Source organism: Gasterosteus aculeatus, chromosome 4, assembly GCF_964276395.1.
Source record: "Gasterosteus aculeatus chromosome 4, fGasAcu3.hap1.1, whole genome shotgun sequence".
NCBI lineage: Eukaryota > Metazoa > Chordata > Actinopteri > Perciformes > Gasterosteidae > Gasterosteus > Gasterosteus aculeatus.
The window spans coordinates 32,867,323-32,892,447 of record NC_135691.1 but is presented as its reverse complement, the minus strand read 5'-3'; the positions used below and the strand labels follow the sequence as shown (position 1 = coordinate 32,892,447).

The 25,125-nt window shown below is 46.3% G+C and overlaps 1 protein-coding gene across 2 annotated transcripts in view; it reads left to right on the top strand.

Moving 5' to 3' along the window:
* chrm2a (cholinergic receptor, muscarinic 2a) overlaps positions 1 to 24,709 on the top strand; it is a 53,458-nt gene extending 28,749 nt beyond the window's left edge. For both annotated transcript variants that reach the window (XM_040175405.2, XM_078100407.1), the window contains one exon: positions 18,186 to 24,709. In XM_040175405.2, coding sequence (XP_040031339.1) covers positions 18,227 to 19,735 — 1,509 coding nt within the window. In that variant the 5' untranslated portion in view covers positions 18,186 to 18,226 and the 3' untranslated portion in view covers positions 19,736 to 24,709. The remainder of the gene's footprint in view (positions 1 to 18,185) is intronic.
* The last annotated feature ends 416 nt before the right edge of the window (positions 24,710 to 25,125 follow it).

Here is a 25,125-nt window from a genome sequence, read left to right as displayed (position 1 = left end):
AAGAGAAAAGAGGCGCAGACAACCCGTAGGGGTCAACAGAAAGAACATACCAACTAGGTTACAGGAGCACGGGACAGAGCGTCAGCAATGATATTATCCTTGCCACTAATATGTCTAATATCAAGGTTGAACGGTTGCAGGAACAAAGCCCAACGCATCAAACGCTGGTTGGGATTTTGCAAGGACTTCAAAAAAATGAGGGGGTTGTGGTCAGTGAAAACAGTTAAAGGGGTCAAACCGGAACCAACATAGACCTCGAAGTGCTGTAGAGCCCAAATGAGACCTAAAGCCTCCTTTTCAATCACAGAATAGTTCTGCTGATACTTATTAAATTTCCGGGAGAAGAAACTGACTGGACACTCAACTTGGTCATCATTTTCCTGGAGAAGCACAGCCCCAGCACCGATTTGACTGGCATCTACCTGTAATTTAAAAGGTTTCTCGAAATTTGGTGCTGCCAACACAGGCGACAAACACAGAAGAGCCTTAACTGCATCAAATGCCTCTTGACAGTGGGTGGACCAGATGAATTCAGCTTTAGCCTTCAACAAATTTGTCAGTGGGGACACTACTACCGAAAAGTTTTTACAGAAAGCACGGTAGTACCCCGCCATTCCCAGGAAGCGCATGAGTTCCTTCTTTGTAGAGGGCTGTGGAAACTGCTTCACAGCCTGGACTTTTGCTTCCACGGGACAAACAAAACCCTGACCAACCACCTTGTCTAGGTATGTGACTGTAGCTTTGGCAAACTCACACTTTGCCAAATTGATGGTCAACCTGGCCCACACCAGTCTTTGAAACAAGGCTTGCACTCTGCAGATATGCTCCTCCCATGAGTCAGAGTAGACGACCACGTCATCCAAATATACGGCACAGCCTTCCAGACCTGAGACCACACGATTCATCAGCCGTTGGAAGGTGGCTGGAGCATTCCGCAAACCGAAAGGCATCACTGTGTACGAGAATAAGCCAAATGGTGTTATAAAAGCAGCAATCTCACCAGCCCTTTTGGTAAGGGGCACTTGCCAATATCCCTTTAAAAGATCAAATTTGCTAACAAACTTTGCAGACCCAACTTGATCAATACAATCCTCCATCCTAGGAAGAGGGTAAAGGTCTGCTTTGGTAACATTGTTAATTTTTCTATAATCAGTGCAGGGTCTGAAAGTGGAATCAGACTTTTTTACAAGAAGACAGGGGGAAGCCCAATCGGAACAACATGGCTCAGCAATACCATTGTCCAACATATACTGTACCTCTGTTTCCAATTTTAGTCTCTTCTCCTCAGGTACACGGTAAAATCTCTGTTTGATAGGCTTCGCATCTCCGATGTCTATGTCATGCTCTAGTAAATGGGTTTGTGATGGACTGTCAGAAAACAAAACATTGTAGTTTCTAATTAGAGTTACCAATTCATCACGTTTCTCCAAATCTAAATGATCTACCAAAACCCCAAGGTTTTGCAAAGTCTGGGAGTTTTTCAACCGACCCTGCAGGACTTCATCAGAAACCCTAATGACCTCCTCCTCTCCCCCATCCACAAAGTTTAAGCCACAAGATACAGGGACTGGAGCAGCAGTCAACGCTGACTTCACTACTCGAGTGCCCTCCACTTTGCTTTGATCACGGGAGTGATAACATTTTAACAGGTTCACATGGCATAATTTAGAGGACTTCCTATACCCCGGAGTTTCAATAAGATAGTTCAAATCTGACACTTTGCGCAACACATTAAAAGGACCACAGTATTTTGCCTGAAAAGGTGAACTTACAAGAGGCAAAAGAGCAAGTACACGATCACCGGGAGTAAACTCACGCAACTCCGCCTGTCGGTCATATCTCAATTTCATTTTCTTTTGAGAACATTTTAGCTTTTCTTTCGCCAGTTCTCCAGCTCTATACAACTTCAGCCTGAATCCATTTACATAGTCAATGAGGTTCCGAGGTGGTTCTTCAGGCAAACAACCAGCCTGCAGCACTGCTAAAGGCCCCCGTACCTTATGACCAAACACCAAATCATTTGGGCTGAACCCTGTGCTCTCCTGTACTACCTCACGAGCAGATAGTAGTAACCAAGGTAACCCCTCCTCCCAATCTGCAGACAGTTCTGTACAGTACGAACGAAGCAAAGATTTTAAAGTTTGGTGAAATCGTTCCAAAGCTCCCTGGCTCTGGGCATGGAACGCAGTAGACTTGTTGTGTTTAACTTTTAGCTGTTTGAGAACCTGAGCAAATAAATGGGAGGTAAAGTTAGAACCCCGATCTGACTGGATGATTTTTGGAATTCCAAATGTAGAAATGAATTGAGTTAATGCTTTAACTACTGCTTTTGAAGTTATGGTACGCAAGGGAAAAGCTGCCGGATATCTCGTTGCGTGACACATAACAGTTAATAAGTAGTTATGACCTGACTTAGACCGTGGTAAAGGCCCAACACAATCGATAATAAGATGCTCAAAAGGTTGTCCTATGGCTGGTATTGGATACAAAGGAGCTGGCTTCACAACCTGGTTTGGCTTGCTTGTGCGCTGACACGTAGGACAAGTTTTAATAAACTGAGCTACAGCTCGCTTTAAACGAGGCCAGAAAAAATGCCTGAGTATGCGATCATAAGTTTTACGAACACCCATGTGACCTGCCACCTCACCATGTGAAGTTTGCAACACTTTGTTCCGCAAAACAGTAGGTACAACTATCTGAAAAACTGGTTCGCCTAGACCCTGAACAGAGTGTGGAACCCATTTCCTGACCAACAGTCCCTCAAGAAGAAAATAGCACTGAGCATTATTCCTCACCGCTGCCTCAGGAACAACTCTATCAAACAGATCAGTTAAGGTAGTATCGGCCTTTTGCTCAGCTATCAATGACTCTCTAGAACTAGTCAACTGTTCAGTTTGGAGTTTAACTGGCAACTCGAGACTTTCTGGCTTACTCTCAATCTTCTTGAGTGCAGCAGAGCGGGTAACAGCACACCCTGGAAATACCTCAGGAGACACACAACTGTATTCTGGAGATACCTTTGCAGGGGGCACTGAAGGGTGCTTCTTAATGTTTATTTTGCCATCCGCCCACACCTTACTACCTGCCAAGTCATTCCCCAGAATCATGTGTATTCCCTCTACTGGCAACTGGGGTCTAACCCCAACCGCTACATCACCCGCTACCAGACCACATTTTAGAGTTACTACATGTAAAGGGGAAGAGAATGGAACTAAACCCATGCCACGTACCATTACACAACTGCCAGTATCCGACACCTTAGAGAAAGGCAAAATGGACTCCAAAATAAAAGAATCCAAAGCTCCAGTGTCTCTCAAGATCCTAATTGGAACATTGTGGTTGCCATCTACCAGCGACACCACACCATCCGAAACAAAAGCTGAAAAGTCACCTTGGTGAGATTGAGAACCAAACTCAACTTTTGGCTGAAAAAACTCACCCTGATGGTCAGAGGCTGTACCAGAAACGGCCATCACAGCCGGTTTAGCTTGAGCTAACTTCTTTGATCTAAGTAACGGACAATCTTTCTTCCAATGTCCTTCAACTAAACAGTAGCGACAGGTATTATCTTTTAATGGTGCTTTAGGTCCCCCAAAACCAAACTTCTGTGGCCTTTGGAACGAAGCTCCAGAAAAAGGTGACTTACTATTCCTAGGAGTAAAGTTTTTAAAGTGCATATCACTATTTGACTCAAAATGGCTTTTATGTGTTAACCTGTGCTCATCTGCAAGGACTGCTGCATCACTTGGCGACTTAACTTTTCGCTCATTAATGTATGTAGCAACCTGGTCAGATACAGAGTTTTTGAACTGTTCTAACACGATCAAGTTAGACAGATCCTCAAAAGTACTAGCTTCAGAAGCTGTACACCAACGATTAAATGCAGAAGTCAAATCGCGAACAAATTCAGAATAAGTCTGCGAATCTTGTTTCTTCCTGTAACGAAAACGTTGACGATATGCCTCTGGTACGAGCTCGTAGACCTTCAGAACTGCCGATTTAACTTTAGCATAAACTTTACTGTCAGCTACACTCAGTGCTGAAAAAGCCTCACGTGCCTTACCTGTAAGTGCACATTGCAACAACATAGTCATGTCCAGATCTGACCAAGCTCTAGCTTCTGCAATACGATCAAATAGCGTAAAGTATGTGTCTGGATCTGACTCATCAAATTTAGGCAACAAACGAAGATTCTGTGAAACGTCAAACTGTTGTACTCCTTCTGGTCTATTGACATTCCGCAATCGTGCTATCTCTAACTGCATTTGCAACAGCTCCCGCTGCTGCTCAAAAGTTAATGAAAGGCTAGACTGAAAACTTGCACCCTCACTAACAGAGTTATCCAAAAGAACACCTATTTCTCTAAGACCCTGCTTTAATCTAGCTTTGACAGACTCTTTAAGTTTTCCATCATCAATCTCAATCTTATAATGGTCAGCAATTTCAATTAACTGCTCCTTAGTACACAATTCCAAAGCTACCTCTGAAGGAGTTTGAACAAAACCACTTAGAATAGAAGACATTTTCCTCAACCAATACAACCATTACCATCTCTGAGGGAAAAAAAAAATGTACACAATTCACCTACTGCCAGTCTGGGTTTAAGGACAGGAGCCACACCCCACTATTCTCCAAAAAAAACTAACTAACTGGCCCCTAGTCTTCGTGCAGTCACATGTGGTGGGTTTTTATGCACACAAAACCAGCAGAGTGGAAAGACAACCAGAAGCTGGCTGCCCCCCCACATCCACGGAGGTGCTCCCGAGCCGATGTAGGGGAAAAGGAAACAAGGGAAGCTCTACCCACGTTCACTGCCACCTAAAACAAAAACACCACGAGCCTCCTATTGATACTCGCTGATAAGCCTCAAAAGGAGAGGACTCCCATCTGAACAAAACCCCAGAAAAAGCAGAGTGAATTGTGAACTCAAACTATAAAGCTAACCAAACAAAAGGAAGACCTGGCTCTCAATGCTCTCTCCAACAATATTGGCCAAACTAAAGCATCCCCTCAAACAAAAAGTTTGGCAATCTAACCTAACATGATTAACCCAAGCTAACTACAAAACAATAATCAACATGAACCAAACTTCAAGTAAACAAATATAATCAATGACAAAGCCAAAACAATCTAGACAAAACCTTAACCAAATAAGGCAAACTATTAGAATACTCAAATACTAACGACTAAAGTATAATTAACTTTAACTTAAGGACGAGCCCCCATTTGTCACAGGCCGGCTCATAGCCTGTGGCAAGAATGAGGGGACACAAACACCAAGTATAGGCCAATCAAAAGAAGAGTTTATTATAAATCAAAAACTAGTAACTTTAAACAAAGAAAAGGAATGAGGTGTGCGAATGTCATAGTGTAAGGTGTATGTAAGGTGCATGGTTGAGTGAATCTGTATGTGTAAACATGACTGAGTGTGAACAACGTAAAACCTTCAAAGGAACAAACAAAACAGGATCATACCTGGAGGAGCAGAGAGACAGAGAGAAGTGGTTAGAGGCCTTCTTATACCTAGAGCCCAGGTGGCTCCAATCGCTAAAGACCCTCCTCTGCCTGCAGGAGGAACCGCCCCTGCAAGGCCGAGGAGGAGCCGTGACACATGCACAAAGCGGCCTCTTTCATTACTGCAGGAGTCGTTGATAACGACCCTTTCATGACTGTTTTTTTTTCATTTCCACCCACATATTGACACAAACAGGCAGGAAGTTGATGTGCGTAATGGAGCGGCAACACGCGCACTGGCTTTTTTTGAAAATTGAAGAAAAAAAAACCGGCAGCTTTTCTTAAGACAGTCCCCCGTCTCCGACCGAGCCGCCTGCCTGGGGCCATAAATCGAGCTGGCAAAGCCCCTCCCTCTCCGCCACACAAAGGCGGGGTAACTGGGTGCACTGCGCACTGATGCCAGCCCCCAGTCTGGCTGCTGCCTTCCAGCTGGACCGGCGCCTGTGGCAGCGCCTCTGCTCACTTACTGCCGCGGCAGGCACGCGGCGCTCAGCGGCCGGTTTATCAAACCCGCTGTGCCTGGAAAGCACGGCGGCGGCGTGAGGCTCGCGCCATTGAAGCAGCTCAACAAACAAACAAAAAAACTCGGCCGTTGAAAGGGGGAAAAAAAATAAAACGCACAAAAGACAACGGATTTGAGAAAAGCCGCTGCAGCGGGTTTCCGGCATTCGCTCCCCCTCACAGCGACGGCTCATCCAACCTGGCCTAGTTTGGTCCCAGCCGTTTCATCTCGCGACGCTGGTTTCCGACACTGACACTTATCCCCATCATGACACGCCAAAGCGGTGCAGATCCACGCTGCCCAACGCCAACACAACCTCCCAATGTAGGAGCAAACGCGCTGTACGGTTGTGCGACGGCATGAAGTAAGGCCCACGCGCTCGGCATTTGGTCTCCCTGCATTTTAATGGAACGACGACTTTCAAAACGGCAGACAGTTGGAGGCAGCGGCGGAAACGGAGTCGTTATGCAACACGCGGGCAGCTCTCACAGCCCCTGTGCCGGCTCACATGGGAGTAAACAGATCAATAGGCCCACCTGAGAGATGGATGCTCACCTCCTCCGAGCAGCCGCGATCAAGCAGGGACCACAAAGCCCTCCTTTCAGCTGCAGCACAATGACGCTAATGGGCAGCGATGCACTCAGAGACCCTTTATTACACTGATTAGGCCAACAACCTGAAATGTAATGTCCTAATCTGATTTAGAGATGGACACAGCTGAGCAGAGAGGGACAGGACAGACAGTGAGAGAGAGAGCGGCGTAATGGAGATGGCTTTTTGTTGTTGACGAATCCAACAAGCTAAATTGCACAGAAGTGGCAGCGTGCTCGTGCTGATATATGCTAAAATGTCATCGGTAAGAGGTTTTTGGACATGTGTAGTGTGCATGAAAATTAAGCCCCCACTGAGTGCACCCGTCTGCAAGGGATGGGACTACTTGCTGCAGCACAATCCCTGGAAGTCTAAGAATTCTTGTGTTGTTTGGCATTATTTGGTCAAAACAGATTTAAATTGAGGTCACCAACAAGTTAGCTTTTTTTGTTTTAACCTTTAATGTGCAGTGTTTGCATATTGGAGGTCTGCTGCATTACTCTGCTTTTTTTAGGTTGTTATAGCTTTGATTCTACCAAAACACGGGAACCAACCGTGGGAATATGCATTGTGTACATAATGTGTTGAGAATTAAGAAACAAGTTGGGAGTCATGAGATTCTTATGTGCAGGGATTAAAAGTCCGGGTCCGTTTTTTAACTCCTCATGAACCATTAATAAAAATTACACCCGTTGTGGTTTTATTTTCAGCTTTGAGAGAGAGCGTCTGTTCATCACATTAATTAGTAAACCATGAGAGGCTCATTTGCAAATGAAAAACGCTGACTAGGTAGATACTATATTTAGCTATCTAATCACCTCGTCAAGTAACAGCCTTCAATCAGGTCTGCCCAAACATAAAATCAGACCAGATGAGCGTTGAGAAGCACTTCAGCTTTTCACGTCTTCAAATGACAAAATGACAAAATAATGCAGCGCCGCGGTAAGACGGATAATGTCATTCGGGGCCGACCCCAAAATCAATCCCTTCCCGTGAGACGAGACCTGCGGTGACGGATGCCCCCCCGCTGTGCCGTGAGAAGAGAGTGCCACTTTGCATGTGTGTGGACTACACTTCATTTAGCACCGCTCCACAGGGGAGCCGGTGGGGAAATCACACAGAACAAACAAACAAATCAAAAGCATTAAAACCGAGCGAACAAAACAAAGGAGGCTTTTTGGTTTTGGGGACCTTTTAAACCGCAATTATCCACATCAAATGAAATGTCTTCTTTGGTGGACTCCTCTCATTACGTAGGGAGGCGTGCAGAGCAGTTGGAACAAAATGGCTGCCGATAATTGATGCATAAAACAGATAAAGTGGCTATCTTTTTTTTTCACCTCTTTTTCACCAACGTTTTATTTTTGCCATTTTTAATTCACTTCCCCTTGAAGCCATCTACCTTAATGTGTGTGACAGCCCTTTCTGTCTATGTTTCTATGAGTGCAGCCACATTTCACAGCAGCCGGCGCTCAGTCGTTAGATGATCCAATTAGATGAAAACAAGCTGCTGACGACAAAGAGGTTGGGAATTGCACCAGCCCAAATATGTGGAACTATGGAACTAGACATGAAGAGACATTTTTTAATGCTAAAGCTTGGGTTGTAGTAATTCAAACACCATGTTAAAAGTACTTCTACATTTAATTTTGTTATCATTTTAGAGGAATAGCAAACTCCATATTTTGGCCCGCAGCTTCATTTTTGTTGAATCTGTCAATAGATTTCTGCCATTCGAACGTTTTTTTTATTTTTCATAATTCCAAATCTTTATAAATCTAAATCAGATTTAATCACATTGCCGTGTTTAGAATACAACTATTTTGATGGATGTAATTTTTGTGTTGTGAAGGAAATACACAATCTCATCATTAATCTAAATATAAAAATATCTTGCATCTTTTCAAATTATTGAAAGAAGCGTCAATAAATCGCCCACAAGACTGTAACGTAGCTAAAGAAATGTTTTTATGTGTCTGTCACAAACAGCACGAGTTAGTAGATGTCGCGCGTTTCTCCTTTCTGCAGCTTGTAAGATATAATTGCGGCACCAACCGAGTGAGTGGCTGCAGCTGTGAGATCGGCGGGCGGAGGCACACTTGATATTTTGCACACTGAGGCTCTGTAGCGTCTCTTGCTAACGGGAAGTTTTTTTCTTGGTTTGTCAACTGAACCATTAGAGAAAAGCAATAGAAATGGTCACGGTCAAACTAAACAAAAGGCTAGAATATACCCCGATGCTTCTGAATGGTGTGCACATATAGAAGATGTAGACAAGAGATGATAGAAATGATCAAAATGGTGGCCATTAAAACCTGTTGGAAGCGACAAAGTGGACACGTAACGGGAAACCGTATCGCTCACTTTTTGCTCAGAGCGGGACGTCACTGCCGGTTTCTGCGCCCCCTCGTTCCCCTGCTGTGTTTGACTGTCACTATGATGAGCAGAGACGGATTTAAATCTATTCTCTGGAAACAAGGATGTTCTTTTCCTTTCAATCCGGTCAATTATCCTTTTTTTTAATGTAATCGGTACTCGTTCGAATCAAATTACAACAAAGGGAGCTCAAGATCCGCCTTTTTTTCCCCAGTAAATTATAGACATTGACAAAGTTTGATGAGGAGATAAATGACGTGAGTTCATTGGAATTAATTTGACTTTGTCATCGTCACTGTCCCACTCGCGGCGGCACTCTAACACTCACAGGCTGTGCTCAATCTGGTAAAAGTGAAGTTTGAAGAGGCTCCCTCTGAATCCTTTTTTGAGGTCAGGGTTATCCAATCAGGCGGGGAGTAGGAGAAAGCTTTATCCCATTTGTAAAAAGAATCACTTGGAACCAAAACAGCATTTATTATTTATGCGGAGGGGCCTGATCCAATTTGCCATTCAACCATCCCTCCTGTTGCCATTTCAGCTATAAAGAATTTTGTGGGAGTTGGAAGGCTCAGAAAATCACATTTCAGCCCTTGGAGACTTGTTGAAGCTGAAATTGAGTTGAACCAGTGAGATTTAGATGGCGGAGGGGGGAAAAGGTTGGCGTTGTGAGAGCTTACTGCTGTACAAACAGAGTGCAATGTTTTGATGGGAAGCTACGTTGTTTAAATGTGAAGCGCCGATTATCCGCCTTTTAACGGGGGAGGTTTGCCTCTTTTCTGTGCGCGTCTCTCGCGGCACAAAGAGGAGAGGATGGACGAAGAAGTCTAATTACGCAGACAAAGCCTCTTGCCTTCCAACAAAGCTTTGTTTTCATACTTCCACACTCAATGCAGGTGATTAGTTTGGGTGCACAAAGGCATGTGTTAGCATGTGTTTTCCGTCCATGATTTAAGGGGCACTGCTTTAGTAGATGGACAAAATAATGTAAGATGGTAGTGAGCACACCACAATGCCCGTTGCAGTACTGAGAGTAGTTTTATAAATCTTGCGTGTCAAGACCTACCAGGAAAGCAGATGGCTTAAGTAAATCCAGTACCTCGGAGGGGAAATGCCCCTTGTCCCTCATGCATCCTGCAGCAGCAGAATATAAATGCACCTCACAGCGCGCCAGCAGCTCCTCTTTGTGTGGTCCCGTTTTCAAAATTAAACCCTGTGACCATGATTTTATTCTTTTTTTTTTTACTTTACAAACCTCATTCATTACCAATAAGCAATCACTATTATGGATGGTTCTTTCAGGCGGGACGGCCTCTCGGGGAAATGCAAATATGTGAAGGGGAGATAGGGAGGCTGGAGTACTTAAAATACAACATGTATAATTAATGCTGACGTTTGTGAAATAAAGTGTGTATTAAACTGCCGTTTTACGCCTGAAAGAAGCTATGAAAGCGGTCTGCAAAAGCGTTTCTTCTGGAGTTTTGTACAAATGTTTCAGAAGGTATCTGCTCCCCCAGTGATTTTTGGAGTACAAGTAGATCCGCTTTTAAATAAAAACAGGCCAGTGTAGCATCACACCATATCTAATGGCTTTTCTTCAGCAGATAACAAGTAAATCGAACTGGGAGAGCCACGTACGCGGGTCCTGTCACGCGGCCCGACAGGCCCTCGGGGTTCTGAGCACGGCTCGTCCGTTGCTTGGATCAAGGTCGCCTCCCGTGAACTGGCGTCCGTCAGCTTCGTTGACAGCGGAGGCGTCACGCTTGGGAGCGCAGGTGACGCCGATGACGACGCTGACGGCCAACCTCTGTCCGTGGCCCGCGCCGCGTTCCCGTCTTCATCTGCTTCAGCCCGAGCCGCCTCTCTACAGGCGGGGAAAACCCTGCGCGGGGATGCTTCATACATCGGCGGTTCCTGGACGTCCCATAACGCTCAACTGACAGTTCGCTCTAGTCTGCTGGCTTTCGGTTCGGCTGGTGCATCTGAAGAAGAGTGTGAAAATTGCTCTACAACAGTGAAAAAAAAAGAAAAGAAACCTGAAGGCACTGAAGGATGCTCTACAGGGATGCGTATTGTGATGGAAATCATCTTCTCGCATAATGTAAATAGAATAACCTGTCCAAAGGCAACGTATTTCTGCTTATTGTCACTTAACTCATAAAAGAATGACGGTGCACGGGGGGGGGGATGGGCAGCCAAATCCAGAAACAATGGAGTGGAACAAATCCAACAGGCACACGCTTTATCTCCTTCCCTTCGCCTTGCCTGTCCCCTTTTTTTTTCTCCATTTTTGCTATCTTTGTCTATCTTAATGAGCACCGCGGCTTTCTATCGAGCGCCGGCGCCAGTGTGATACATCACAGGCGGGACAGGACGCATGCGAGGGGAGGGCGGGGGAGAGGACACCGGCGGGGGGGACGGTGATGCTGGCACAGCGATTAAAAAGTGCTTAGAGGGCCGTTGCCAGTTCACACGGCGCGAGCAAAAGAGCACCATCATGCTCGGGCGAGAGGCGGAGGGACCCGTCGAAATGGAATCACATTGTAAAAGGAGTCCCAACACCCGACAGCTGGGACCTGAAAAGGAGCGAGGGACAAATGGCGGATGAATTAAACAGAGATGCAAAGATCGGTAAAAGAAAAAATTCAACAATTAAGTGCAGTTATTTGAATGGACACGTGATGCGCGCGACTCACCCTGAGACAAATGGTCTGAAAGACAGACGGCACCATCGGCGCTATTTGAAAAACGTAAGCATTGTGCGTACAGTGACTTTAAATGACTTTCTATGGCAACTTGACCCGCCAGATGGTTTGTTCACACGGAACCGTCTGAAAAGCCGTCATTAAAAAGTGTTTGGAAAAGGCCCGGCCCTTTCAAAAGACGCTCGGCAGTTGGCTGGGCGAGCCATCTGTCAATGAAAACATCTGTTCCAAACAGGAAAAACCTTCAGCGTCGTTCTCGGCTCTTCTTTCAATGACATTGCAATAAATCCAGCCTGCTGTGCAAGGTCATTTCCACAGTTTAAATCTCCGTTGGTTCCCATAGCGACGGAGAAACAATCCATAGTTGTCGCTTAAGCTGCCCTGCTAGCCATAAGCCATTTTTAGTGGATGATTCTCTTCAGACTGGAATCGAGAGAGATACGAGACTCCGACACAAAGGCCATTTCTGTGTGAACCATCACATGACCTTCCTCCACTCATCCCCAACTACTGAATACCAAACAATGTGCTCAACACCTTATTGAGAAGCTGTTAAACCCTTTTTAAGAGTGTCGCATTGGAGTGTTATTCCGCGCTCCACTGAGCTCGCTCTACTCCAAAAGGTTAGTTGCAATTAGTCATCGGTTAAAATGTCTGGTCATGGAGGCGGTCGGCATGTAGAGCCACTCACTCTGCAGAGTCTGAGAGCCCACTTGCACAACACAATCTCATCATTTAAAGGAAATGATGCGCTGGTAAAAGGTGACCTCTATTTGTTTGCAGCTGAATCGGGTTTTTATCTGACTCCCTTTACTGTCTCAAAATGCACTAGAAATCAAAATTGAACTGCGCATATTCCCCCAACGCCTAATTCATTCCTTCCCTCCAAATTTCCATAAGAGGCGATGCGACAGAATAGGGTTGCTCTGTGGCAGGAGCTAAGAGCAGCGTTTAATTGAACAAAGCCTTGGAGAGGCAGCAGCGGGGCTGTGCTTCACCTGCGTGAGGCGATTACCGAGCCGCCGCATGAATGCAGCAGTCGGGTGGAGAGCGCCTCCGCCTCTGTGCTCCGCGCGAGACGGGTAATAGGGCAGCGAGTGGCAGGAGAGACTAGTGGGGCCGGCTCATTGCCATGCATAGCTTAAAGACGGAGGGACGGCAGGGGGGGGACCCAGGGAGCCATATAGAAAAGGAAGTGGGCTATATTGTCAGTCTAATGGTGGTGTACGTTACCTGGGAAATGCTCTTAGCTGATAGCAACCATAAGGTGGGACATCATTGTGCCATTTATCATCTGGTACGTGAAAGTGGCCAAGCAGACCTCAGCGGCGGTTCGCTTCTCCTTTTGGATTTCACCCTAAATCGAGGCAAAACGTCGTCAAAAACATCCTGCGTGAGACACAAATGCCATAATCTTCTTGCATTAGAAGTAATTGAATTTGTGAATACACAGATTCGAGCTGAGAATATATATTTAGATTATTGCATTCATGGAATTACCCTTGCACAAATATGGAGGCTGTCCGCTGGTGGAAATATCCTGCAGCGTTTCACCAGAGAAATGACCGCCGCCAGTTGATGCTTAATACGTCGTCCTGTTGATGGCGGCTTTGCTTCAACGCCTTTGGTGACCAGTGGAAAAACCTCCGTCAAGTGTCCCATGAGGCGATATCAATGAGGATGGAGTAAATCAGGCAATGCCTTTTCAACGTGGATTTTTTATTTTGAGTCTTCTAGATCAAGGTTGCTGACAAGAGCAGATCTTTGTGCCGATATTGAAAAACTCAGCTGATTCTATTTTTTATACTATTTTTTAGACGGCGTCTCTGCGCAGATCCAGACGAATGGAATTGTGTGCGCGGTGCAGTAGCGGCTCATACTTCTACTCTGGAAAAGCAATTACGACTTAGAAATATGGAAATCGGCTAATTAAAGCCAAATCAATGGAGGATACGAGGTGCAGGGTTTTTCATTCAAGGGCACGGTTTTGTTTTTGTTTTTTTGCTTAAAATAAAGCGTTTCATGTGAGAGCGAGAGGCAGGCTGGTGGAGCGTTTGTCAAGCCCGTGCTGCTGCAGGGTCTCTCTGGATCGCAGGAGAAAATTGACTCGTCTCACTTACCTTCCCGGTTTGCTTGAGGACTGGCTGAGCTCCAGCCCTGCTGTTTTTTACGCTGGTTTATATTTCCCGCATAGCGCGGCTTCTGAACTACCAGCTACGTTTGGAAAAATGACCTTCTCTGTTGTTTTGCATACCTTTTTTAAAAAAGTAGACTTGACTCTCGCCATTTTAATCAACTGAAAGCTTAAATCAACGTCTTCAAATTGCCTGGGACAGTTTTTTGGGGCGGCCGTTTTGGAGTGAATCAGAGGCGCCGGACGGGCTGCCCGGCAGAGGTCGTGCACGTGACACTGTCATTTTTCACAGATGGCGTCGAGCCTGGCAGAGCAACGAAAAAAAAAAAAAAGAGTAAGAACCTGGAATATCAAAAGGCTGATCTCTGAGGACTCTGGAGAGGCGATTGAGGGGGTGTCGCTGGATAGAGGGCACCTTAAAATGACATTCCTGTAATGCTGAAGATAATTTGCGGTAAATCAGTATGGATCTAATTTCCATGAAGTGGCAACTAAAGGTCACAGTGGAAGAATTATGAGCATCTTGCTGTCGAAGACGCACGACAATTCATCCAGAGAAATTAAGCGGGAGCTGCGCAGCCACTCTTGTGTTTTGTTCTTCGCCCAGACCAGCATTCATACACCTCCTTGTTGTGTTTATAATCAAAATGTGTTCACACAAAGACACGCAAATCCTCCAGTGTACACGTGGAGCTCTCTCTCACTCGCTTGGCGCCGACATGAAACACGGCCACCTCCAGGTTCTCTGGGGAGTCTCCGGGTAGTCTGACTGTTGGCAGATTATTGCAGTTTGTTTTTACACGCGCTTAGATGCCATTTCCTGCTTGTTAACTCCCCATTAACTTCTTATCCACTCAACGCGAGCACTCCCACGGAGGCTCTGCGTTTGAGAGGCGTCGTCAATCTGCAAAGAAGAGGTTGCACAATTACATTAACATTAAATAAGGTTATCATCAACCTATTCCACAAGGGTCGGTTACACCAAACATGGGACCCTGGTAGTTGTTCGGTGGGCCCCACTCTGTCCTATAGGCCTACTGGACATCGGACTGGTACAGGAGCTTGTGTGGGAGGGCGAGTGATACCAACTATGCAGGTAGCTGGGATGCGGGTTTGTGTCTCCAAGTAAGTCCTTGGTTCTGTGCAGGGTAATATTGGATTAACCTTTAAACAGGTATGAAAATATCACGAGGCTGAAGGAGTTAAAAACAGACTCAGACATCCTGCCACGGACTGAGGACCAACGGCAGGACTCAAAACAAGTCAGATACAAAAACAAGATCTTTATTTAAGGTGAATACACGAGGGCGGCAGGCATCGAGGCACCGGTGGAACCAATGGAGGCGGGCCTTGCGATCACGCAGGACAGGAGGGAGGGGCCCGACACCAGAGACAAGGTGAGTGACAGACAACCTGACAGTGACTACAGAGCTACACCAAAGGTGAAGACGTGACACATCCACAGTGGGTTTTGGAACCTCGGCTTAGGCTTGAAGGCGCAAGTTGTTCTGACCCTGTGGGGTTTTTCCCCCCTGAGGCTCAGCCGGGTCCACATACAACATAACACTTTCACAGAATTTGCTTGAGCAACTGCATACCTTTTCTGGGCAAGGACCACTATGATGGAAGGTTTTGGCTTTGGGGGGAGAACACTGTGGCCCTGTTTTGTTTGACCCACTGAAAACTGAACCTCCACCGGCGTCCTGATGCTCCCCTGACTGTCTGATACTCCTCAGTCTGTGGAAAGAGCTTGAGGAAATGAATGCAAATGTTTAATTTGAATTCACCAGCTACAAGATCTGGATCATTTTCTCATCAGAACACTGAGGCGGCTTGTGGGTTTGATGCTTATCGAAATCCATTTTCATTTCCTGCTTAAAAATGCCTTCAAATATTTGCTGTGGCTTTGTCGGTCTGAATGACGGGCTTGTTGGAGAGTAGTGACACGCATTTGGGGATAACACGAGCCAATATTTACCCGAGCAGGAACTTAAACCTCACAACAGAGTGCGAAAAGAATTCTGCCTTATTTTTACCAGCCAATCAATCAAACATTGTCCAGTGTCAGATTGCATTGGAAATGTTGCAGCACGCCTCTCAACATTTGTCGGAAAATGCTTCATCTCAACCGTAGGAAGCTTCGAGCTTTGGATGAGCGAGCGGAGTGACGATTTATTTTTTCGTAAAACATATATTCATGAATGCTAATATGATTGCGAGAAGTGCTGAGTGGATCTGGACACCATGTGGAGAAGCAGCTCTGAAGCAAACATTGGTTTTTGCATTCCGGTCATGCTCCTCCACAAACGGCAAGTAAACGGAAGGCCTAACCCTGCACACTCCCGCGGTGAGGGGCCAGAAATGAAAATGCATGTAATCATTGAAAGGCAGGGGGGGCAGGTGCTCTGGGCTTTACCTTTCTTGTTTTTTGATCAGCGCTTACAGATTGGGAATCGGAACCTGTGCACAAGGGAGGCGGCCAAATGCATCGGCCTCATTGCAACCACACAGCGGCCCAAACACCCCCCCCCCAAATTTTTCTCATAGTTCAGACGTTGCGGGGAAAGGGCGATGTTGGACCCTTTAGCTTCCCAGAGGGCACAAGCAATTTTCAGCTCCAGTGAGCCAGGAACACCAAAGTCTGAACACAGGACAATACTCAAGCTCATTTATTCAGCCCCCCCTCCCCCAATGGCAGCCACTTGTCAGACTATTTTTGTTCTTCAATGCACTAAAAGGGGCAAATCTAGGATTGCACACAGAAAGTTAACTAAAATGGTCCAACGAACATTTAAACCAGGGTGCCAATAAAACCGAAGTTGTATGTTAATTGTGTGTTTTTCTATTGTTTTGTATTGTTTGCCAGCGATTCCAACATGGCTCCCAATTTTGGGCTTTAAAGTCTCGTCTCCCCTGGCACCTTCTCATGAAACTGCGGCTGTTCAAATGTCGCTGCAAAAGGATTACTGTAACCGGGGACCCGGCTTTGGGCTGCGTTGTGGCACAGCGTTCAGGTGCGGGACGAGGCTCATGGAAGCTGGAGGTGCAAGAAGAGAGCGTGAGGGGAGTCGACTGCCGGCGCTGTGCTGTGACCATCTACACTGATCCACTTTACTTTACTCTAATCCACTTGTGTCAAGCGAGCCACAAGTGTGTCCCATCGGTATTGTTGGTGTTTTTGAGGAGGAATCGGTGGACTTAAACATTTTATGGGGATTAGTCCAGCTTAGCTCCATCCCTAATGCAATGATTAGGGAATTCTGGCACAGCAGATAAGTGAATGTTCACTAGTTACTCAGCAACAGCACTCAACTGTTAAAGACCGGAAGCTGAAATGTGTTGAACAAAACAGCTCTCAGTAGTGTGTCACCCATAACACCGTATTAACTTTGACTAATGGGTGATGCATTGGTTTCGCATTGTTCCTCTGATATTCAGTGACCCATCCATCGTCCAACCAATACATAGTTAGTAGATTTCTAGTAGATGACACCATAAAAATCATCACAAGATTCTGTTCTTTGCCAAATAAGCCAACATAATTCGAAGTCTTTGAGTTTTACCCTTTTTCGAGCATCAACTGAGTATACGACTTGGTTGTATCACGCAGAGATCAACCACAGACATGGGCATTTTTAAAAGTACATTCTTTGTATGCACTTGTTTGCCAGCATATTGGTATTTCCAAAAGGCCTTTGATTTAAAGGCTGAATACAGTCGCTCATCAAAAGATCTTTTCTCCAGTCTGACGACCTCATGTCAAACCGAGAAGTGATAAACGTGCGATCAAATCTGACCCACGGCACCAGAAGCTGCTCCGAGCGCTGTGGCCCAGCTAAAGACCCAAAGCAGACAAACTGCGTTACTCTTCATACCAAAAGGCCTTTGAAACGCAGAACTGAGCAGTGTACAAATCAAGGTCTGCAACACGGGCCAATGTTTAAGGTTAAGAGTGAGAACTAGCCGGTCACTTGGGATCAAAAGAATATTTTATAGGGCTATGAAGGGAATTTTTGAGCACACGTTGGAAATGGACCTTTGAAGATAAAATGTCTGCTCTAATTGAGTCAATAATTCCTTTTAAAGTTGTTATTGAAGTCTGCGTTATATGGTGTGCTGTATAATTAAACTCTTCCTTCTCTTTTTAAGAATGTGCTAGGAAATATTGCACCGTTTGAAAAAACGAATACTGTCTATTACCCAGTGGAGGGAAGATTCTAAACATATGGAATTAGGGACGCATTAGACGCATTCACAAGAATTTGAAAGGCTACAGGCGATTCATTGTGCATTTTGTCACATGTCAAGACGGTCATCTTTTGCGACTCATTATACGCTTCCTCTTTTCTCTTTCTCTCTCTTGTAGGTTCCAACTGAGTAGGAGCTGGCAACAAAAGACCAAATGCCATGGACGTATTCAATTTCACCTACTGGAATGCCTCCGAAGGCAACGGCACAGAAGCCGTGGAAGAGTACGGAAGGCCCTACAAGACCGTGGAGGTGGTGTTCATCGTGTTGGTGGCTGGTTCCCTCAGTCTGGTTACAGTCATTGGAAATATCCTGGTCATGCTTTCCATCAAAGTCAACAGGAACTTACAGACGGTCAACAACTATTTCCTGTTCAGCCTCGCGTGCGCTGACCTGATTATCGGACTGTGCTCTATGAACTTGTACACGGTCTACATAGTGATGGGTTACTGGCCCCTGGGCCCGGTGGTGTGTGACTTGTGGTTAGCCCTGGACTATGTCGTCAGCAATGCGTCCGTCATGAATCTTCTCATCATAAGCTTTGACAGATATTTCTGTGTCACCAAGCCCCTCAGCTACCCAGTCAAAAGGACCACGAAGATGGCGGGAATGATGATTGCAGCAGCCTGGGTCCTGTCTTTTATCCTCTGGGCGCCAGCCATTCTCTTCTGGCAGTTCATCGTTGGTGGGCGGACGGTGCCTGAGAGAGAGTGCTACATCCAGTTCTTCTCCAACGCCGCTGTCACTTTTGGCACCGCCATCGCCGCCTTTTACCTGCCTGTCATCATCATGATTCAGCTCTACTGGCAGATCTCCAGAGCGAGCAAGAGTCGCGTGAAGAAGGACACCCGCAAGCCGTCCGGGGCCAATCCGGAGCCCCTGTCGCCCGGCCAGAGGGGGAACAACGCGCCGAAACCCAACAATAACAACGTGCCGGGGGAAGACGCGGCGCGTTTGGCGAGCCAGAGCGCCGACGACGGAGCCAGCCAGCAGGACGGAAAACTGCAAAACGGCAAGGGCCCTTCCTCGACCACCGCTGAGGGAGAGACCGAAGGAGACGACGCGGCGAGGGAGAACTGCGCCCCCGCGGGGGAGAAGGAGAGCTCCAACGACTCAACGTCTGGCAGCGTGGCGGCATCCAACCAGAGGGACGAGGAGGCGGCGCCGTCGACCGCCGACGCCGGCGCCGAGACGCGCCAGCCGCTGCCGCGGCAACGGGCCAAGGCGGGCGGCTCCAAGCTGACCTGCATCAAGATCAAAACCAAATCGCCCAAGGGCGACTTCTACACGCCGTCCAACGCCACCGTCGAGATCGTGCCGGCCTCCGAGCGGCAGAATCACGTGGCCCGGAAGATCGTGAAGATGACGAAGCAAGCTCCCAACAAGAAGAAGAAAGCGCCACCATCACGGGAGAAAAAAGTCACCCGCACCATTATGGCCATCCTGGTAGCTTTTGTTGCCACTTGGACTCCTTATAACGTGATGGTGCTTATTAACACCTTCTGCTCCAGCTGCATCCCCAACCCAGTGTGGACTATTGGATACTGGCTGTGCTACATCAACAGCACCATCAACCCGGCCTGCTACGCTCTGTGCAACGTCACTTTCAAAAAGACATTCAAGCATCTTCTCCTCTGCCAATATAAAAATAGTAGGTCAGCCAGATAAACATGGGCCACTTAGGAGGGAGACGTGTGCGTTTCTGTCTGTGTGTGTGTGTGTGTGTTTTTGTGTGTTGTGAAAGAGGTCCGTGAGCAAGACTGCAAGGGTACATGTGAAATTACTTTCCATCATTTTATTCCTTTTGTTTTTTTTCCGATTTCTCTCTCAATAACCGGTTGTAGCACTTCACGCAAATTGCTTTACACCAGTTGCTTTGAGACGCGTCGTGCGAAAGCGGCAAAGATTGCGCGGTTTGGTGAAAGCTGAGCTCCGAGCTCAAGTAAGTGGGGAGCACTTAGGAGGGACGCCGAGCTGATTTGCAGAGATAAAGAGCAGTGGAAGATTTCAAATGGGAAAATAGGGCTGACTGAATTTCCAAACTTGAATCTGTTTGAAGTTCGGCGGAGATACGTGTAGATAACTGTACATATCTGTGTATACTCAGTGTTAATGTGCATCTGCTCGTCTTCTTTCTGCCCGTCGGTGATCCCCATCATGCCACTTCCAACCAGCAACATGTAGAATACGGTGGGGCAGCTCGTTGCCTCCCCACAGAGAAATGAGCCCATGTTGGAATGAGTTCCCTTAGAGACATGATAGATGTATCAAAACATTAAAGTTAACTTCTACACTAATCTAATTTTCTCAATTACCACTATTTCTGGTGTTTAGAATGCCTTTATTTGCTCAAGTATATTCTCATTTCTGCTGGTACCCTTTTTTTTACTCATAGCATTGAATTAATATTTTTAAAAATCAAAAGCAGTGTGTCTCTATAGCGACAATTTCTTGACTAGCCAATGGAGGGAATGTTCGTTAGAAACAATGAAGAAATATTCCCAATTACATTATTTTTCTTTTATAGACTTTTTAGACATATTCCGATACACTAAACTACTATTCTGGATCCTCCGTGAAGGAAACTCTTAATATCTTGATAGAGAGTTACATTAGCTTAGCATAAAGACTGGCAGCCGGTGGATAAAGCTAATCCGCCTGTGTCTACAAAGCAAATCAGTGTAGCAGCAGCTCTAAGACTCACACGCGGTTTTATATCTCATTTGTTCTATTTGCAAAATAACCCACATTCAGAAGGTTTACGTGTGGGACTGTATTTGGTCTTTTGGCAGGGAACAGAAATATGTCGTTTTGTCTTCACCGTGAGGAAATCACTGCCCTCGGCCAGGAAACGGTCCCTCACGTTTGACCCGTTTGGACTGCAACCATGTCATGCGTCATCATGGAGAATAAGCAAACAGCTGCGAGAACAACAGCGAGAGTTATGACTCGATAGTAATGGAGCGTAAGATTGTTCAGTCACACTCTTTGATTCGCCCGCCGATCAAACGCCGCTTACACCACGTCCGATGTTTATTTCACGGCGGTTTATTGAGATGTTTCCTCTCCCTGGTAGGAAGTTCCTACCCGGCGAGTGAAGCGCTGGAGCTCAGAACTGTGGCTTATTACGGTCTGTCTGTAGGAAGTCATTGTGTGTGTGTGTGTGTGTGTGTGTGTGTGTGTGTGTGTGTGTGTGTGTGTGTGTGTAAGAGACGTTGTGTGATTGCGCTGATTAGTAGATTGATGTCACAGTGTGTACTGTACTCACTGTACTGATGAGGATTGGGAAGATCTGTGTGTGTGTGTGTGTGTGTGTGTGTGTAGGATGTGGGTGTGCTTGTGAGGGTATAAACTTGAATGTGTGTTTGCTCCAAGTGTGGAGTTTACTTCTGATCACAAGTCACGACCTTGTGACTCAAATAAGGGCTATTTTCACGTCTTAACGTTACGTGTTTGTTCAAACCATCGCCATCTTTTATTCTGAATCTTAACAGGGGCACGTTAATTCTGTCTCAATCATTATAATTTGAGATCAGAAATAATAAATACTCCTGTCTTAATATAATTAAGAAAGAATCTAAATTTACTTTTAGACGTGTTCCGTGTATCCACGCGTGTCATCCATCATTTCAACCCATTAGTCAAATCTTGGTCGCATTACTGTGTGCTCACCAGTCGCAGTGATGAATATTCAGGAGCATTTCCCATCTGCAGGTTGCCACAGGGGCCGGTGGGGCGGTGGGGGGGGCTTTGCAAAGAACGGCTCGGCGAGGCTGTCGCCTAAAACAGAAATCTGGGACGGATCCTATGAAGAGAACTCACCGTGAGGCTGATCAGATTATGGCACGATGTGGAACACCTACATTTGAGATTAAAGATGGCCCATTACACGCTCGGCTTGTGCTCGCGTGTTAGGCGCCCCACTTAGTGCTCCACATCCTGTAACATAGCTCATGAATGCAATGTAAATATCACATATATTCCCATTAGCCTGTTCTAACGTTTATATTTCATAGCAAAAAGCTGTGTTAAACATACATGCTGGAGATGCAGCCGTATCCAAACTCTGGCTGCATCTCCAGCATGCAGCTCAAACCCTTAATTCCCATATTGAAATTATAGTTGCAAAATCACAATGTAGCAACACCATAATAACTAAAATACCCTGTATTCAAAATCCACTCATTTTACACGTTAAAGTCATTCTGCAAGTGTTTTTTTCTCCAAATAACACTCAAGAGCCAGGGTGTAGCATTTAGCGGGATCTATTGTCAGATTTTTAATACCATTTTAAAAGGGTTTGCGTGAGTGTAGAATCCCCTGAAATAACAGTCGTTGTGTTTGTGTGGACAAACCAGACTCTGGATCTAAAGAGCGCCCATCACCTTGTTTTTCGGGTCTCTACTCTCCAGCCCCCCTGCTGTCGGCCCGCGTTTATCTCTCCGATAAGGTGTTTCAGCGGGAACCGAGGCATCCATCCAAGTCCGGCATCCAACCATCCGTCAGGGTGACAAGTGGAGCCGCGTCTGCCTGACATCCGTCACGCGTCTCCGTGGTGGGCAGAGAGCCTTCCAGAACATCTGATTAATCTCTGCTAAGCTGTCGTTTGAGCGGAACCAGCAGGAGACTAAGTGGCTCCAGCGGCTCCAGCGGTGGTCCAGGGGTCCCGGTTTGAGCAGCTGCTCAGGTGTTTGATGGAAGGCGATGGCAGTTTATCGCCTCCTGGAGCGAGGGGGGAGAGAGGGGGAGGTATAGGACGCACGGGGGGGGGGAATATGTTCTCGTATCAGGTGTGAGAGGATGTGGCCCCCGTGACAGGACAAGACAGCGTCGTTTGGTGGCCAACGTGAGGGAGATAGACCTTCGTAGTCACGGCTACGAGGCAGGTGGGGGGTGGAGTGGGGGGGGTGTCGAGTGGGAGGAATAGTTGGAAGGGGGGAGTTGGGGACAAAATCCAAAGCAGAGCAGGGCCGCGCTGCACGTGGACCATGTTTGGAGAAGTCACAGCCGTCGGCGGCAGGTCAGCCAAAGGTTCCCGCTGCAGGAATCCGAGTGTCCCAGACAAAAATCCGCCGCCTGGCGTAAACACGGCGCGATACGCCGCTGTTTACCGTCCGGCCCCCTCCCCCCCGCCCGCGCCTTTTCATTGCATCCCATTCTCTGTGTGTTGTGCAAACAGAACCCGCCACGTGTCCACCTTCCCGCTCACCACGTACGGAACAGGGGGGGGACGTTTCTGGTGTTCATCCGTCTCTGTTGTGGTCGACGGGTCATAATGTGCCGTCAGAGCCAGCTGGGCTCCTCTTCACACGGCTGATGTCAAAGGGCTAAACCTCCTTTCCGAGGAGGACACATGACTTCAAATCGAAAGGTTTTTCTGGCTCGGCGTTCGGGGCGCTGAGAATAACCTTGCGCAGCCACGCTAAAGTGAGCAAGGGGAGTTTAATGGGAGAAGGAAAATTATATATCGCCAGATTGTACGGAGCAACTTCAAGTGCCTTATCCAGAGAAACATGAGCAAATTGCTCCTTTATCCTAAAAACCCAATGTTGTGTGTTCAGCGTGTCTGTGGGGAAAGTTGTCGATGGCCTCGCAGCGGGATGCACATAGAAGAGCGTGTTCGCTCTTCTGGGGGAGGATGTCGTGCGTCTCAGCTCTGAGCTCCCAGCGGTGTCATTTGCATCTCATCAGCCGTGTGATTGCAGAGGCAAAGGAAGTTTGGACTGAACAATCGAAAACCATCATCTTAATAATTCATTTTCTTTAAAAAACTTTAAAAAAAACGTAGAGTATACAGACACAAGTGTGACTTATTTCTATACATCCCGGCTATTTTGGTTGATTTTATTTTCGGTGTGTGTGTGTTTCCCGTGTTTGTGTGCGTGTGTGCATGCGGCTTGCTGTGCGGTGTTTTATGTTTTTTCTCCGCTTGAGGACATCAGCTTGGATAAGATCACGACACACATCAGGGTAGATGCACAATGTGTGGTTGTCTATCCGTGTCATCACTCCTTCCTCTTTGAAACGAGTCGACAGGCTTCCAAAGACTCACTTAAAACACATCTTTTGCCGGAACTCGCATAAATACATTATATTGCACATTTGTTGAAGCCGTTTCTTTAATCACTGTACAAAGTACAAATGTAATATAGACTTAAATATTAGCAGCTTACAGCCAGTGAGTTTCTTTTTGTTTTAAAATGTAATAACTATAAAGATGTTAATAGTGTGGGTGTTTCAAATAGATTGTAAGAGTAATGAACATATGTGCATTTTGGGGAAAAAACGAGCGACTGGATCCAAACTTTCGGAGCATCATTGAAGGTGATTTCGAGACTTTTACAGCCAGCGAGTGCGGTTGGAAACCCGGACAGGAGCTAAGACTAGTTTCCACAGGCCCAGCGGCGAGGGCTGAAATTCGATTTCACCTGTAAACGTGTGAGGCCTCACGCCCGGCTTGAGTCTCACTCGACACACTTTATAACTTTTGCAATTTTATCATCCCTTTTCTTTACTTCTCTTCTCGTGGAGCAACAAACGTGTCGAGGGCTTGAGCTGTTTGACCCCTTCTAAGCTTCAAGGGTCACGGACACGTGGATCTAAAACAAAAAATGGGCAACAAAAAAAAAAAAAAAGGAAAAAGTGAAATCAGTAGCTTGCAGCAAGTGTTAAATGTACATACGAGTATTGGTTTTTCATTTGCCTCTATCTATGTAGATGTTCACTGCGTATTCACTCACTGTGGCTTGTGGCTTCTCTTGCTATAGGACATTTTTCTTACAGTCTGTTGTTTGCATTGTATATATCTATATTATAATAAAGTATATGTAATTCGGATGCGGTACATTTGTAATTTACACACGTCTTTAATAGCTACTCTCTGAATGTTTCCTCCGACCCCGAATCCCTCAGTTATTCTCCCCCCTTCCCTTCTCTTCCCCACTATGATACTTTCTGTACAGTAACAATGGTATTGATTTCCTCTTTGGTGCATTCTTGATTGATTATTTGTTCTGGACAAAGAATCTGAGTGTTATTATCGCCGGCCACCTTTGACA